General features: G+C 37.8%; 2 protein-coding genes across 6 annotated transcripts; one reads left to right on the top strand and one right to left on the bottom strand.

Moving 5' to 3' along the window:
* The first annotated feature begins 1,236 nt into the window (after positions 1-1,236).
* On the top strand, positions 1,237-3,822 carry LOC114821654 (uncharacterized). 5 transcript variants are annotated; one of them, XM_029094636.2, is made up of 3 exons: positions 1,443-1,647; positions 1,769-1,805; positions 2,279-3,822. In XM_029094636.2, the coding sequence occupies exon 3, from the start codon at positions 2,314-2,316 to the stop codon at positions 3,529-3,531; it is 1,218 nt and encodes a 405-aa protein (XP_028950469.2). In that variant the 5' UTR covers positions 1,443-1,647; positions 1,769-1,805; positions 2,279-2,313; the 3' UTR covers positions 3,532-3,822. The 5 variants fall into 5 exon arrangements, with proteins under 5 accessions (XP_028950464.2, XP_028950469.2, XP_028950466.2 ...); XM_029094631.2 differs by lacking the exon at positions 1,769-1,805 and having other exon boundaries at positions 1,237-1,647; XM_029094633.2 differs by lacking the exons at positions 1,443-1,647; positions 1,769-1,805 and adding an exon at positions 1,904-2,030.
* Positions 3,823-11,792: 7,970 nt separating this feature from the next.
* LOC103402092 (uncharacterized) lies at positions 11,793-14,188 on the bottom strand. The gene is made up of 2 exons (XM_008340833.4): positions 13,173-14,188; positions 11,793-12,838 (listed from the first exon to the last, which is right to left on the bottom strand). Exons 1-2 carry the CDS (start codon positions 13,805-13,807, stop codon positions 12,139-12,141), a joined length of 1,335 nt encoding a protein of 444 aa, XP_008339055.2. The 5' UTR covers positions 13,808-14,188; the 3' UTR covers positions 11,793-12,138.
* Positions 14,189-15,371: the final 1,183 nt, after the last annotated feature.

The raw sequence follows: 15,371 nt of genomic DNA, 5'->3' as shown, positions 1-15,371 counted from the left end.
CAAAATATCAATAATATCATCATCATTTTTTTGAGATGACGATATTTCGTGACTTATCCCCTTAATTATCGTTAATATATCGTGAGATGAAACCCAAAAATACTTGAAAATTTCTGAAAAATCTCAATCTTGTGCATAGAGGGATTCGAACTCCTCCCATTTGACTCCTTCAATGCTTTGACCACCATATCACTTATGTTTTTGTGAAAATATGCTAAAATATATATATATATATATATATATGGTTTTGTTTTGAATTCTTTATGCAAGAAACAAATTTGCACGTATTCCAAATTTTTTGTGGTATTATATTTTAAATTGTGTCAATTAATTACTTAGTCAATGACATGTGTTTTTAATTTTTCTATTTTTTATTTGGTCACTTACATGTAGGGTTGGAAAAAATTTCCGAAAATCCCAAACCAAACTGAAAAAGTCCCAAACCTAAACCGAAAAATCCCAATCCAAAACCATCCCGAAAATACCGAAATTTTCGATATGGGATTGGTTTCCAAATCCCATTTGTTTGGTAATCCCGAAATCCCGAAAAATACCGAAGTATTCGGTTTCCTATTGACTTTTGGGTTTTGGTTCTTGAAAGCCATTGCTATGGTTGCTGACTACTATTCACAATACACTTACTCTACACATAGAGATGATGAAGATAGTGAAAATTTTGAACCTCATAGGAACTCTATGTGGTACTAAGTCACTTATGTATCTTACCATGCAATGTATAAAGTGTAAAATATTATACTAATTCATTATATATAAATGATTATGGTGTGTTTAAACTTCTTTCTTTAATTACTACATATTTTCTACACTCACAATGTTTGTCAGCTCGCTATATAATCAACTTAAATCAGTTAAATCCATCCTGCAATGCATTTCCTTCTAATTTTTTGTAATAAACTAATAAATAATTGACTAAATAAACATTCTGAAAAGTTTCAATAAAAATTTTCAAATTTTTCTTACATTTTCCGTGGTTTTTATTCAATTTTTATCGATATCGATAATATCCCGATATTTCTATCAAAATTTTCATATTTTTAAATTATCGATATTTTCGATATTATTGATATTTTAAATCATGTGTAATACTTCATGCAAATCCTCATGTTCCATGCAAAACTTTCTCCAAGTAAAAACGAGAATACAGTGAGCCACCCGGCAGAGTCCAAAGTTGATTTAAATGCTTTTGTCCTCTCTATCACTCTGTCAGTGACACTCCTCTCTCTCTCTCTCTCTCTCTCTCTATCTGAGTAAAAGTATAATATGTCACCTCTATCACTCGACCAGAAAATGTGTTGTGTGTGTGAGTTTGGATTTTCCCTAGGCGTTATTGAGAAGTACACAATATGCACACCCCACAACTAGCCCTTGTCCTCCTCTCCTTTCCAACCACATATTTCAACAGAAAAAAAAAAAAAAAAACAGAAAAAGAAAAGGGTCGGCAACTAAAACACAAGGAATATTTCTCAACTGGTACAGCTAGCTGCCTGTGTAAGGAAGATGAAGCCAGTTCCAATGCTCAAAACCCTTTTCATTTTTTCTCAAATTTAGCTACTCAGCTTTCAAGTGAGAACTTTGGCCTTGTGGGTTGTGTGATTTAGTTGCTGTGAACACAGAAATCCCACTAATGTATGTTGTTTTTTCTTCCCAATGGGGGTTGTTGCAATTTCTAATAAATGATGTTGTATGCTTGAAATTGGAATTAGATTTGGTTCTTGTTATTGTTTTCAGCTGTGTTTTCCGTCTGCAGGTTCGATATCTTCCGCATTTACTACTCACTGTGCTAAGTATGTTTTTTTTTTTTTATTCGAGCGATATTCTACTTTTAACTCCGCTGTAGTGTGCTGAATACTAAATAAAACTCTGTTACTAATAGTTTTTACATGCCGACAAAGTTTGGTTATATTTGTGAGCAAGTGGAGTTTGATTACTTTTCTTACTATTATTTTTGCCTGTCGGCAGAACACTCCAGGCTTGTTTTTTTTCAACCCGCTAACTATTTGGTTTGCAAAGTATGGTTCTGAATCTTACAATTTAGTTAATTGCACCACCGTTAACTAGCGCAAAAGTTCTCATTACGTGCAAATGCATAACCAATTCCGTTGCCATCATGCACGATATTGTTTTTTCAAAACCTGTGTATTGCTTGGATTCTGCAGATACAAGTTTTAGATGTATGATAGATAAAGTGTGTGTCATTCGGTTTACTCTTGATTGTTTCGTGCTTATGCACTGATCGTTCTTACTTTCCTTTGTACAGATTGGTAGAGTTCATACGTGTTTTAGACATTAACGATGTTGAAGCAATCGCCGAGTAGGAACCAGAGGTCAAAAGGCTTCAAGGTGAAGCATGCCGTACAGATATCTCTGTTGCTTGCCATCTGCATCTGGTTGCTTTACCAACTCAAGCACTCCCATGACAAGAAAGCGTATGAAGAGAGCTCTGGAACGATATCAGGAAAGATGCAGAAGGGGGATGCAATAATAAAACTTGGGAGGCGCGACCTATATCCCCGAGTGGATGAAACTTCCTTGGATAATGGAAGGCACAAGGAAAAAGAAGATTCTGAAGAAGAGATGGACGAGAGTAAATCGGATGAAATAGACGGGCATGATTTGGAGAGAGCCGAGGAAGAGTCTGAGGCGGTCGAGGATTTAATTGATGAAGAAGATACGGAGAGGGAAGAGGAGAGTGAGGAACAAGAAAGTGATGAAGAGATTCTCAAATTGTTAGATGATCAATCCCGGAGCGAAGATACAAGGAACACTGAAGAGATGAGAGAGGAACATTACAAGGCTGATGATGCGTCCGGTGCTGTGAAGCAGAACATCCAAACTTTAAGCACTGAAATTGAAATTGGAAGCTTGCGAAAAGTGAAGGAAGAAGAGGTAGAAAATGCGGAAAAGATTGAAGTCGAGAGAGAGATTAAAACCAATGGTATCCTCGGCTTTATAGTTGGCGGGGCAGCTAAAAATGCTGTGCAGAGTGAAGAAAGTGGTAAAACATATTCATCAATCAAAACAGTTGAAGAACTAAAACTGAGTAATGATTCTCTTAATGGAACAGAGATGTTACCAAAGTTATATCGCGATGCAAGTCGAGCTTCTGGCCAAGGGCACTTGTACCTGGAAGCTTTTCTAAGCCCCAAATCCAAGGATCTGCAGTCAGGTTCCAATACGACTCTCTCTTTAACCGATGATTTAGATGCAACCAAGCGAGAAGTGGCAGCAACTGGTTCCGAAACTGAAAGTGTTGTATCGGAAGCAACTGCCAAGCTCGCGAAAAGCTCTAATCCTAGAAGTACCAGTAAGAAAGATGATGAAGTTGGCAATGTGCAGTCTAATGCATACGGTAGGGTGGAGAGATCAGTGGGAAGCTTAATGGCACTGGAAACCAATGAAAATGTTGGTGCTGTACGAATGAAGTTAATGAATCCCATTCCTCGAATACTGGAAACTTTAGCGGAGATCGTCAGACCTGGAGCAAACAACATTGAAGGTGCAGCTGAGTGATGGTTTGTGGCGAACAAGGTCAGGTTTTCCGCTCGGGTGTTCCTTTTCCATAGCATACATGCCGGTAAGGTAGATGAGCAACTGTACATACGATCTTTCATCGATGCGTAGATGATATGAAGATATAAGTTAATCAGGACTCATGGCAATAAGTTTAAGCAGATTAGAACCAAGAACAAGTGAAATGTATCCACTGAATGATGGAAAGTGAATGTTATTATATGACCTTACAGAAATTAGACTTTGTATCTTTAAGTTAGTAGGAATTCGACACTCTGATTACTGCTTTTATATTTGAGAGCCTTTTGGTTGTTGGATTGGATTTTTCTTTAATACTTCACCGTATTGAATGATACGAGAAATGAATGACGGAGATTGGAAATAGAAGATCTAAACAATCACGGAGATTAAATTTAATGGCCAAAACACGTGTAGCATGGAATGATACATGGCATTGTAGCTACACCTGATGTATTGTGGACTAATATTTTGTGGGTTGATAGGATTTATAGGTACTTGCGCAAAGAGGTTAAAATCACACAAAATACTTGCAAAAGAATAAGGTAGTTGTAGTATAAACGGCAAAAACAATGTCGTTTTCCTTTGGGATTATATAAAACAATTAATGCAAAACCAAAATCTTAGTTAATTATTTGCGAACAAAGATTGGAAAATGTTGATTTTGACTTTAAAAGTAATAAAAACGAATTTTGATAAAAGTAATTTAGGGAAAGCAACTAATAACCAATTAAAAAGGAAACAAATCAAAAGGAAAGGTTTTTGAGAAACAATTTTGGAAAAGTTATCCATGCAACTTTGAAGATTAGGTTTTCCTAATGCATATTCTACTTGTGGCATTCAAGCTAGAATGTATATTAAACATGCAATCCGTGACATTCAAATCAAATATAAACATGCATGACTTATTACGTTTTGTGAAAACCCTTTGAAAAACCATGCAACCCCCAAGACGTGGCATTCGCCATAGGTGAAATTACAACTATTAATCACAAGAAGCAATACTCAATTCCCCGGTGGCATTCTGATCAAATTGCATTTGATTACTTATCTAAACATCCTAATTGTTGCGAATCATTAAGACACAAAGACAGTTTAAAGGACAATGACATGCATGCATAATACCATAAGCAATTAAATAAAAACTATATATTCATGCTAAGGCTCAAGGCTTCGCCCTAGCAAAAGAAAATTAGCTATGCATACCCATAATAAAAACCACAAAGTCTTTATTGAAATAGAAAAAGAATGAAAACACCTTGTAGAATAAAATATGAAAATCTCTAAAGCTATGCCCAAATTCTTCTCTCCAATCTTGCATACATAGAAGAAGAACCCTAGGGCCGGCCAAAAGGCTTATTTATACTACTCTAAATAAAATCCTCCTAGTAAAAAGTCTTAGAATAAGACTAGGAAACATAATCCTAAATTAACTTAGTAAATTCGCCCAAAAATATGCACAGCCACGTTTTGGACCCATAACAGCTCCAAAACTGGCCCAATATAGCTGGATTTAAAGTTTGGACTATTCTGAACACTTCTCCAGAAGGTCACAAACCCATCCAATGTCATCTTGGGCTCCAAAAACGCAATTCAAGCCCACAAACGTCACTTTCTAGCAAAACACACTGCTTCTTTAATAAATTTCCAGAAAATAACCGCTTTGTAGAAAAATCCCAAATTTTGATATGAACAAGCCAAGAGACACACGAACGTCCTCCAATTTGAATCACTACAAAATTCGTCCGTGTGGTCACATTTTTCTCTACAGGAAGTCGAATGTCCTACATTGAAAATATAAAGCAAAATATCAAAATTCTATCAAAATAATTACCAAATTATACTAAGAATAGGGTAAAATATATAATATTATATGGACTCATCATGGGTTTTTGAAGGGTTATATTTTGATATATAGTTGTTTGATAAATCACATGTGATTCCACACTAGTCCTGAAGCAACACGAAACTATAAAAAATTACAAGCATAATTTCTTGAAGAACAAAGTTTTAGAGCACCTGTTTAGAGAGAAATCTCAAAGGTATTTTGATTAATTGTTGAATGTTGAGTTTACATTGGGAGCGAACACTTATAAAGATATAAACTCAGCCTTGGAAAGGATCAAGATTCTTTGGAACAAACAACAACAATAATTGGACGGGAAACGAAAAGTTCGATTTTTATTACAGAACTTAAAATGTATTTTTGAAAGCCTAAATAGCCTCGAATAGCTAAAATCCCTTATTCATCATTGCAAAGCAGTGTGTTTGAACTAGGTCGTCGTTTTCATTTTGGGAAGGCATAGTGAGCCCAAATTGGAACTCGGGCACCAAATTTAGATATTCCCGTTGTACTCCTTTGTCTTTCTTTATTTCATTTCATCTTCAATTCATTTGGTCATTTGTTTTACATCAATAAACTGGAATGGGATGTAACAAAAGTAACGACAACAAACAAAATCCAGAGCACGTCCAATCCACTCTGATTAGAAAGAGAACAGAACAAACAAGTTGAGTTGTCACGTGCTCTACTGTTACGAGTTGTGTGGACCAAAAATAATTTTTCCACAAGTGATAAGATTTTTTATTTTCTTTTTGTTTTTTTGTTTGTTTTTAAATTTACTATTAGGATGGGACTATTTAGTATCCACACACCTATTTTTACTTCTAACACACTTCTTTCAATTTTCGGCCGTTGATTTGGAAGAATTGAAGAAGATCAATGGACAAAAATTAATAAAGTTGTGTGTGAATTGCACTACCCTACCGTTATCAAGGATAAAGGGAAAATTCGAAACTATTATCTTTTTGCATTGTAATGATTTGAGTATCAACTACATAGCTGCTAATTTGGTGTTTCATGCTTGAACGAAGCCCATTGAGTTTGATAATCATTTTGTTCATGTAAAGTTGGGCACTCACAAAGTTAAGTTCATTCCTTCGATTGATCAACTAGCAGATATTCTCACCAAAGACCTTTCCAAGCCAGACTTTCACTTTTTCGTTCCAGACTTGTCACTTCAAGACCGCCAAGTTTGGCGGTGGCTGTTAGTATAATGGGCTAGCTTTTGTAAATCTCTGCGGGTTTAGGACTACTTGTACTCCAAGTCAATTGACTAATATATATTTGTACTATTGTGAATCAATGAAATAAAATAAAAAATTATAATTCTACACAAAGATTCGAACCCAACCCAGAACGCATGAATGGAAACCCACAACCAATGTACCATGATAGTGATTGTTCACAATTTACTATTTTGAGTAGGAGTTCTTAAATCACTTTTGGGGATTTTCAAGATTAGAAATCTCACACTCGAATTGAATTATCTGTTTAGGTGAATAAATTGAGAAACAATATCAATTTACCTAAATAGTTATATTTCTCCTTCTAGTGTCGGAAGAGGCCCCAAATTCGAGTCTCTTTACTCCTTTGAAATTTTGTTCAACTAAATTAGGTTTTGATCATAAATTCGACAAGCTTCCGAGTATGTCAATTTTTACCTATCCCTAAAGAATTAGGGTATACACAAAACAAAAGAAAACACAATCCCAGACATGGAGCAGGTGAAAGAGTAGCCCGTCTCCAGGTCCGTGAGAAAAGTCCACAATCCTTAGTGCTGACTGTATTCCATATCACACGAGAAATAGTGCAGTTTTCAAGTAAATGTTACAAAAAAGGGTCTATAAATTAAAGGGAATTTTAATAAAATATTCTCGGTAGTGTTCATTTTTAATAAAAAATCACATTTTTATCTTTAACTATCATTATTCTCTATACTTTTAAAAATGACTTTTCATTAAAAGGGAAGTTTTTTTTAACTTTTCGTTAGTTTTCCTTAAATTAAAGAGTTACACGTACGAAATAACATCAAGTTTAAGTGGACAGATTTTTTGAATTTGGTCCCGATAAAGTATACAGATTTTGTTGAACCAACAAGTAATTGTAGGGAAACTTTTATGCTCACTAACTTGGCACACAAGCATTGTACAAATTTCAACCATATGAGGTTTTATAACCGTGGATAATTATTCATACTCGTCAAGATGGATAATTGCATAGTCGTATATCCGTCTAAAATTAACTTGTGTGTTACTTTACCTCCTACCAACAAAGTCCGCTAAAACTGTTTATGTGACTGTTGACCCTAGAAACTACAAAGCCTACGTGGCACGCAGGCCGAGTAATTAATGAGCTAACTACGTCCTTCGGTGAATGCGGGGCGTGCCAACTCGTCGGCCGAGCTCGGCCGAGGAGTAAATTTGTTGATGTTGCGTTGGGTCGCGCTACTGACTTCTGCGTCTTGCGATTGCGGCCGAGAAAGGAACACGTATCGGCCTCTTGGGCTCTCGAACCTGAAGACAAGGTTACTATTCTTACGAAGTTCAATATCAAATTCGGCTTTCAATGTGCCGAACGTAATAACGTGTAACACCTCACTTCGCCGAGAATGCTGATGAGATGACCTCGACCAATAAGGGTTAGAAACCCTTCTCGACCGAGACTTGGATAGGTAATCAACCGTTCTCGCCGCAGTGCTGTTGATGCCAACGGAAGATACTGCGAGACCGATTGATTCTACGGTGACAGAGTTATCTATGCCGACTTAAGATATCACCGGTTGCTTCCACAGTGCTGTTGATGCCAACGGAAGATGTGTCAGCGAAAAAGGAAAAAAAGAAAATCACAAGTTGTGAGAATTTGCGCAGGGCAATTTTGTATTGATTTGCAGGGGGCCTTTGGATGATGTGCAACCTCTTCTATTTATAGCAATGGCTCCCCCCAAGGTCGAGTTAAAAACCTACTCGGACTAGGTTTCCTTTCCCTGATCAGCATCAACTCGACCAGTCCTACCTTCACTAGGACTGTGAACCTAGTCCTTTACCTGAGTCGGATTCGCTTCCGGGTCCTGCCGAGACTCCTTATTGCACTAGGATTCGACCTCTTGCGTTATGACCTAGCCGACCTAGGTTTGGAGGCCCACGTACTGAACGATCCGTGGTATTCTTGCCGCAAGGCCTCCCGGGCCGAGAATGACCCTACACTCGGCCCAAACTGTTATTTTGGGCCCAAACAGTGACACAATTAGGAAATTTGTATCCAACTTTAGCTCAAAACTCCAATATGAGTTTTAAATCTTACGTGCATCAGAGATATTTTACCTGCTATTTAAAAATGCTTAAAGATGAGAGATTATTCAATGGGTTCAAAACACAAACTAGTAGCTACTTGTTATTATATAAATTGTGAATTTTTTTAGAAGTGTGCCTTCAATTATATAATTATATGCCGTGTACAACTCTTACACTAAGCACACTGAAAAATCTTTCCTCATAGAAAGCAGAGTAACTCGGTAGTTAAAGTGAGCCTATAGTAGCCACTTAGTACCACGGTCTAGTAGTATTCGTCTTTAATTGTAAGTGAGAGGACTTAGGTTTGATTCTCGTTAAAGACGAATTTAAATCATATTATTATTAATTTATTGTGAGTAATAATATCTTTTGTTAAAAATAAAAAAATAAAAAAAAATAAAAAGCCTTTTGTTTAAAAAGAATTGAGCGTATAGTAGCCCACATGGACTATGCCCTAGAGGCCTAGACAACAAAAACGCTTTTGATAGCTCCCTCTATCGCTGGTCTTCCACCCGGCCCAATCCAACAAAAGACACTGATTGCTGCTGCAAAACTGCAGGGTGAACGTGACTCCGACTCCGCCTCGTGATTATTTCTCGAGTCCCGACGGTAAAATTGTTATTGTTGCCCACCAGTTTTTGTACGTATTTCTCGAGTCCGCCTGGTTGTCGCCCACCCCTACTGGTCGGCCTCATTGTGATATTTTTAAGTCCATTTCATGAACAAAATAAAATTGGTCCCCACTTCAATACCAAATTGCATAACACACAACACCAAACTCATCCGATGAGATTCATGGCACCCTATGCTACCAACCCTTGGAATTTGCCCAAATAATAGGCCTACAATTATTAAAAATGAAAGTTAATGAAAAAAGTTTGAAAACTTTGAGTTTTAACGAAAAAGATAAAATAAAGAGTAAAGTGAATGAAACATTTGACGATTCTTCATGAGAATACTATTACAATTACCATACTCACACTACTACAAAAGGGCCTTATAGTGTTAGTAGGTGGCATCGGTTTAATATAATATAGTGGCGGATAAGACAGTTGCGACACTAACTGAAGATGACGTCGGATTTACTGTCGCTTATAAGCGTCATAAAATGTCTACGTCGCTTTTAAACCGACGTAAACATTTAATGTCGCTTATAACCGACATATATTTTAATAATTTTAAATACTAGCGTCGCTTTAAACAAAACAGTGTCGCTTTTAAGCGACGTAAAGTATTGGTGTCGCTTTTAAGCGACACAAAGTATTGTTTTTAAATATTTTAAAGCCTGCGTCGGTTCTAAGTAACATAGATTTTAGTTTTTTTAAATATCTATGTCAAAATGATAGATTCTTGCTAAATTTCCTACAGTACAATCCGACATTACATTGTTTTATGTCGGATTTTTGCTAAATTTCCGACATAAATTGGGTTTCTTGTCGGTTTTTGCTTCGCCACTAATAAGGTATATTGTAGTAGTGTCAATGTTTTATTTGACACACATGGATAAGTATTTAGGTTTTCAAATTAAATAAGTTTTTCTAGAGATTATCTAATAATAATGATAAAAAAAAAATGATCAGTTCGGATCATAATGTTTGTTGTACAGTAAAATAATATCACATCGTCATTAAAAGAAGGACAGCTTGAGCCAAAAATTATTTTATATCATTTGAATATTGTATTACGTTAAATACTTCTACATTTCTTATTATGTTATGAGATACCTGCTCACTTAACCAATATCCTAATTCTAGAAGTGAGCTAAACTAACAAGGATCCCGTAGTTTAAATAATGGTGGCTGCCAGCACCAAAAGTCATAACAAATCACAACAAAACTATGATATTATTCTTCGACGCCGAATATCATTAATCCTCCCAACCAAACAAAGCCAAACACCAGTCCATAAGATAATCCCTCCAACAAAGTCGCATTACAGCTATCATCCACATTAATTAACAATTCGTGTGTTCATCACGCTACTTATTACGATTGAATGAGTTTTAAATTTTAAGATTGTATTTATTCACTACACAAATCTCGAAATTTAAACTGATCTAATAGTGATAAATGGGATGGTGAGAGCAAAAATATTGTTTGATAGTTTCAGTTTTTTAAAACTGAAAAACTGAAAACGAAAAAGTAAACTCAATGCTAGATTTTAAAAACTCAAGTAGTAAACAAGATTTTAGTTATAAAAAAAAAATACTGAAAACGAAATGATTATCAAACGGACCCTGAATTTAATTTGTATTGAACCGGACTAAGCACATAGTTATCAACAAAGTTAAGAAGATATTTCACATTGCATTTGTCTCACATAAAAAATGAGTGTCATACATACTATTTGATTGAGCAATGCGCATGGCCCTTTGTATGTTTAAATTTTGGTTTTTATAAATTTGAACAAGATTAGAACTCACACAATATGTGTGTAAATATGAGAAATTTAAAAAGGGTAAGGAAATTTAATAAATTGGTTTACATGGAAGGAAGAAAGGGCATGTTTACAAATTTGAAACTAGAGTAAGCAAGAATCAAAGTCATGCATTTCCGTCAAGCTATTTACTAACTGTCTAAACTCGGAATGAAACATGTTATATAGTACTTTCCACATTTTGGTTGACAAAAGAGTTTTGTTTTTGTTTTTTGTTTTTTTTGGTAAAAAGTATTCGATAAATACCAAGTTACTAACACAATGCCCCTTAATGGATTCGCCACCAAACTGTTTTATCGTCAAATGACATTACATTATTAAATTGAGATGACATTATGTTATTAAAATTGAGATGATATGTTTGATGAAAACATTTTATGTGACTCAGAATAAAAAAACATATGAGAGTTTGAACTCAGAATGCGATAAGCTGAATAGAAAAATCTAACTACAAAAATAAATTTAACCACTAGAACAATCCACCACTTGTATGAACGACCGTCCCTTGCCCAAATCTTCAACACCTCCCTCCCACCTTTTCAATTCCATACATAATTGAGTATCCATAAACTCAAACATTTAATTACTACTTTATACTAAATTACAAACACAGAAAAGTAACTAACATAAAATTAATTTAAGCGTTTTAGCTGCCAACAATTAGATCACAAAGCTAAGCCAACACTCCAACTAATTCATTAATCCAAAACTAAACTAACATCAAATTTTTTTTTTCGAAGTCAGTAAACTACAATATCTTCAAATAAAAATACAAAAATTGCAACCAAATCAAACCCTCCATTTAAAAAACTAAAAGGGAAAATTAAACACAAGCCACACGATTAAAAACAAAGCGTGCCCTGTCTACCTCTCTCACTATATACACCTACACATTCTCTCTCATCAGTCTGTTTGTTAGTAGTACTAATAAAAATCAAATTTTCCACCAAATCCCACTCCCTCCAAAATTACAAGAAAAGGTCCAAAACCCCATAAAACGACGACGTGGCCCTATCCGAGTCAGCCGACCAGATCCGACTGCTGACACAGCTCCTTCCTCAGCCGCTGCGAGAAAAGCCTGCAAGCGTCCATGCTCAGATCAACGGCTGCGGCCAATGCCACGAAAGCCGCTGCGTCCTCCGTGCAGTTCACGTGCTGCACGCTCACCTCCACCGCAGGTTTGCTGCACCTCCCTTCACCCTCCACCTTCGCCGACATCACAAACCCTCTGTGCATGCAGTAAGGCCACAACCCGTACCCGAAGTCCCCGCTCCCCCTTGGGCTACAACCCGGAGAAATTGGGCCCAGTCGGTTACTGGACCCTGACCCCAGATCCAGTACGAATTTCCCGCCCTTGTTTAAGCTGATTGTGGACTCGGCCAACACAATGCCGGCGCCGCTGGTGTCGGGGATGAGTTCAAATCGGTATCCAAGGCCGTCAGCGCCACCTCGTTCGCGCCAGGCCTCGAGACGGCCCCAGGGCTTCCAGGTGTTGTCGCCCGGCCGGAGAATGAGCCAGGAGCCAGGGTTAGAGCGGCTGACGCGGTCCGACCCGGGGGAGGCCACGAAGGGCGTGACCATCGAGGCTGCAGCGACGGGCGACCCGGAGAGGTCATGGACCGTTATCGACCAGCCCTTTCGTTCCTTCCCGGGTCGCTCTCGCTCGCTCCCGAACGAGCTCAGCCAGCTTCGAGAGCTGCCTTGTTCCGACTGTAAAGACCTGAAAACAGGGGCAAAATGGGAATACAAAAATTAATTTGGGATTTGAGCCATTGGCATTCAAAACGCAACGAATCATGAATCAAACAATTCGAATCTGTTAGAACCCTATCTCTTGAAAATTTAGAAGATTAGAGGGGCAAAATGGGAATAAAAAGACATTAAACAAACGTTTGCTTGGATTAAAAATTGGGCTTAGAAGCTACGTAAAGAGATTTAACGAGATCAGAGTCCGCTTGAAGGATTCAATTCAGACGAACATGGAACAAAACGTCGTCGTAAAGCGAACAGAAAATCACACTGAAACCCTAAACTAGGAAAAAAGGGAATTATACCTGGATCTCTGAGTGCGGTCGGCCGAGGTTCGGAAGCTGAACTTGCAGGTGAAGACTGGCTGCCGGATGTTGCCTCGGATCTGAAACACTTGCGGGCTGCACTCAGGTTCGCCGTCGAACTGGAAAACAAATCTCGGGTCGGGTTCGGCCTTCACATTCAAATGGAACTGGGTCTGGGCCGCCGACCCACCCTTATTGGGGCCTTTCCCCACGGAGACCCATCCGTTGTGGAAAACGCTGGGCTTGGACTCCGTTCCCGCCAGATCCAACGGCACCGAGACCCGGCCCAAAAGCCTCCCGGAGTTGACGCCGCAGGTGGTGCCCCTGCGGCCGGTGTATATGGAGATTTTGAGGCAGAGCCTGGATGCGAAGATGGACTTGGAGGCGAGGCGGTCGAGATCGGACTTGCTGAGGTGGAAGATGGCGGCGGTGGCGGGGTTGTCGAGGGTTTGGGTGTCGGGAGGGAGGCAGGGGACGACGGCGTTTTGAGGGGGGAGGTTGAGGATGTTGAGCTTGATCTTGCAGAAGCATGGGGAGGAGGAAGGGTGAACGACGGAGCGAGCGGGCTTGGAGGCGACGGGGATCTTGAGAGCGAGATTGCCCACTGTGACCCGCACAAATGGGCATGGATCCATTTCTCACCAGCAAAATAAAATCAAAGGGGGAAATGCTAATGCGCCTATGCCTCTCTCCCTCTCTCCCTCTCTCCCTCCCTCAGTTGAGTCTTAGGGCAAATGGTGTTGCTGCTGCCATTGATTTCTGGTTTGGATTTGGATTTGGTGTTTTCTAAATAGGAAAGTGCAAAGGGGGATAATTGTGGGAGTGTATTTTTCGATTTATTTATTTTGGGGTTGGGAGACAGCTGGGTACAGCCTGGTATCACTGCCAGCTCGGACCCAAGGTGACGTCATTTTCAGGATTGTGGATGAATAGGAACAAGTCTCTCTCCTCTCTCCCCCTCCTCTAGTGGGACCCCACCTATCCAGACTCCTGAGTCTGACCAACTCTCTCCCTCTATCCCCTCTCTCTCTAACCCAACTCACACCCGTCCACTCACTGCACTCAAGGGCTGGTTTGGTACTACCAAGTTTAAAAAAAAAAAATTAATTTTGCTGTGCTATGAGAATAAACTTGTTTTTTATGCTTCACGTTTTAAGTTTTTTTTAATTTAAAATTGTGAAAATAAGTTGTTTTTAAGTGTTTACCAAACATTTTTCTGAGCTCAGCTTTTTTTTATATCCATTTTTTATAAAAGTATCTCAGTACCAAAGCAATACTCAATCTTTAATTTCAATTTTCACATTTCCTACATGACGATTGTGCCCCTGCCTCTGCCTACAAACCCATCTTGTGTTCTTCCTCCATGATAATTAGTTTTTTTTAGCTAAAATCATTTTAGCAATTAGTATAACTTTTTACTTTTGTTTTTTTAATTTGATATTGATAGAAATGATTATTGAATTTTTTCATCATCAATAATTTTAATTATTATGTGAAAAATCTTTATTAAATAAAAAATAAAATGACAAAGGCACTCAATTTTTATCAAATGATAGGAGAGAAACACCAAAAATTTGAAAACCAAAACGAAGACTTCGTATTAACAAAAGGGTCTAATGATTATTAAATTTCTCCAGCTATGGAGTGGAGGGAATCTCCGGCTCTCTATGTCAAGTGTGCAACTCGCAAATCTGTGTGCTGCTTCTTCCTCCCCCACCCACACGTGGAATCCCTGTGCCTCCTGATGATAGCCCGGCAACCACGTGTGTCCTACTCATTAGTTAGGCATGAACGCAATTGCTGTTATTTATTTTTATGTGATTTATTTATTGTTGCTTTACTACCAAACGCTGTTGAATCACAGGTGATGATTCCCTCTAGTGCCACGTGTTTTTCGGCTGCCTGTGATTCACAAGAATGATTCATTTATGTGAAACCGGTACATTGTAACCTGATGGCGATTCTAATGATACGCTGTCATGTTAAATTAAACTGCCTTTAAATTTCGTAGTTTTCAACATTTTATATATGAAGTATTTTTCGTCATAAAATTATATCTAAATTATTAATTTTATGACAGTTTCATACATTCGTTAATCTGGTTGTTAAATCAACTATTAATTAATGATGTGACGTCTACATGAACAATGATTGAATGTCACGTGTTAATATGCCCGCATGTGAATATTAAAAAATATA

This window comes from Malus domestica, chromosome 15, assembly GCF_042453785.1.
Source record: "Malus domestica chromosome 15, GDT2T_hap1".
NCBI lineage: Eukaryota > Viridiplantae > Streptophyta > Magnoliopsida > Rosales > Rosaceae > Malus > Malus domestica.
This window is presented reverse-complemented; position numbering and strand designations above follow the sequence as displayed.

What these genes read in the sequence shown, in the direction of transcription:
- LOC103402092 (XM_008340833.4), bottom strand. Translation starts at nt 13,807, where the DNA reads ATGGATCCATGCCCATTTGTGCGGGTCACAGTGGGCAATCTCGCTCTC. An exon ending in GACCGCACTCAGAGATCCAG is followed by an intron (nt 12,839 to 13,172) that starts GTATAATTCCCT and finishes CCCTGTTTTCAG; the next exon opens with GTCTTTACAGTCGGAACAAG.
- LOC114821654 (XM_029094631.2), top strand. Translation starts at nt 2,314, where the DNA reads ATGTTGAAGCAATCGCCGAGTAGGAACCAGAGGTCAAAAGGCTTCAAG.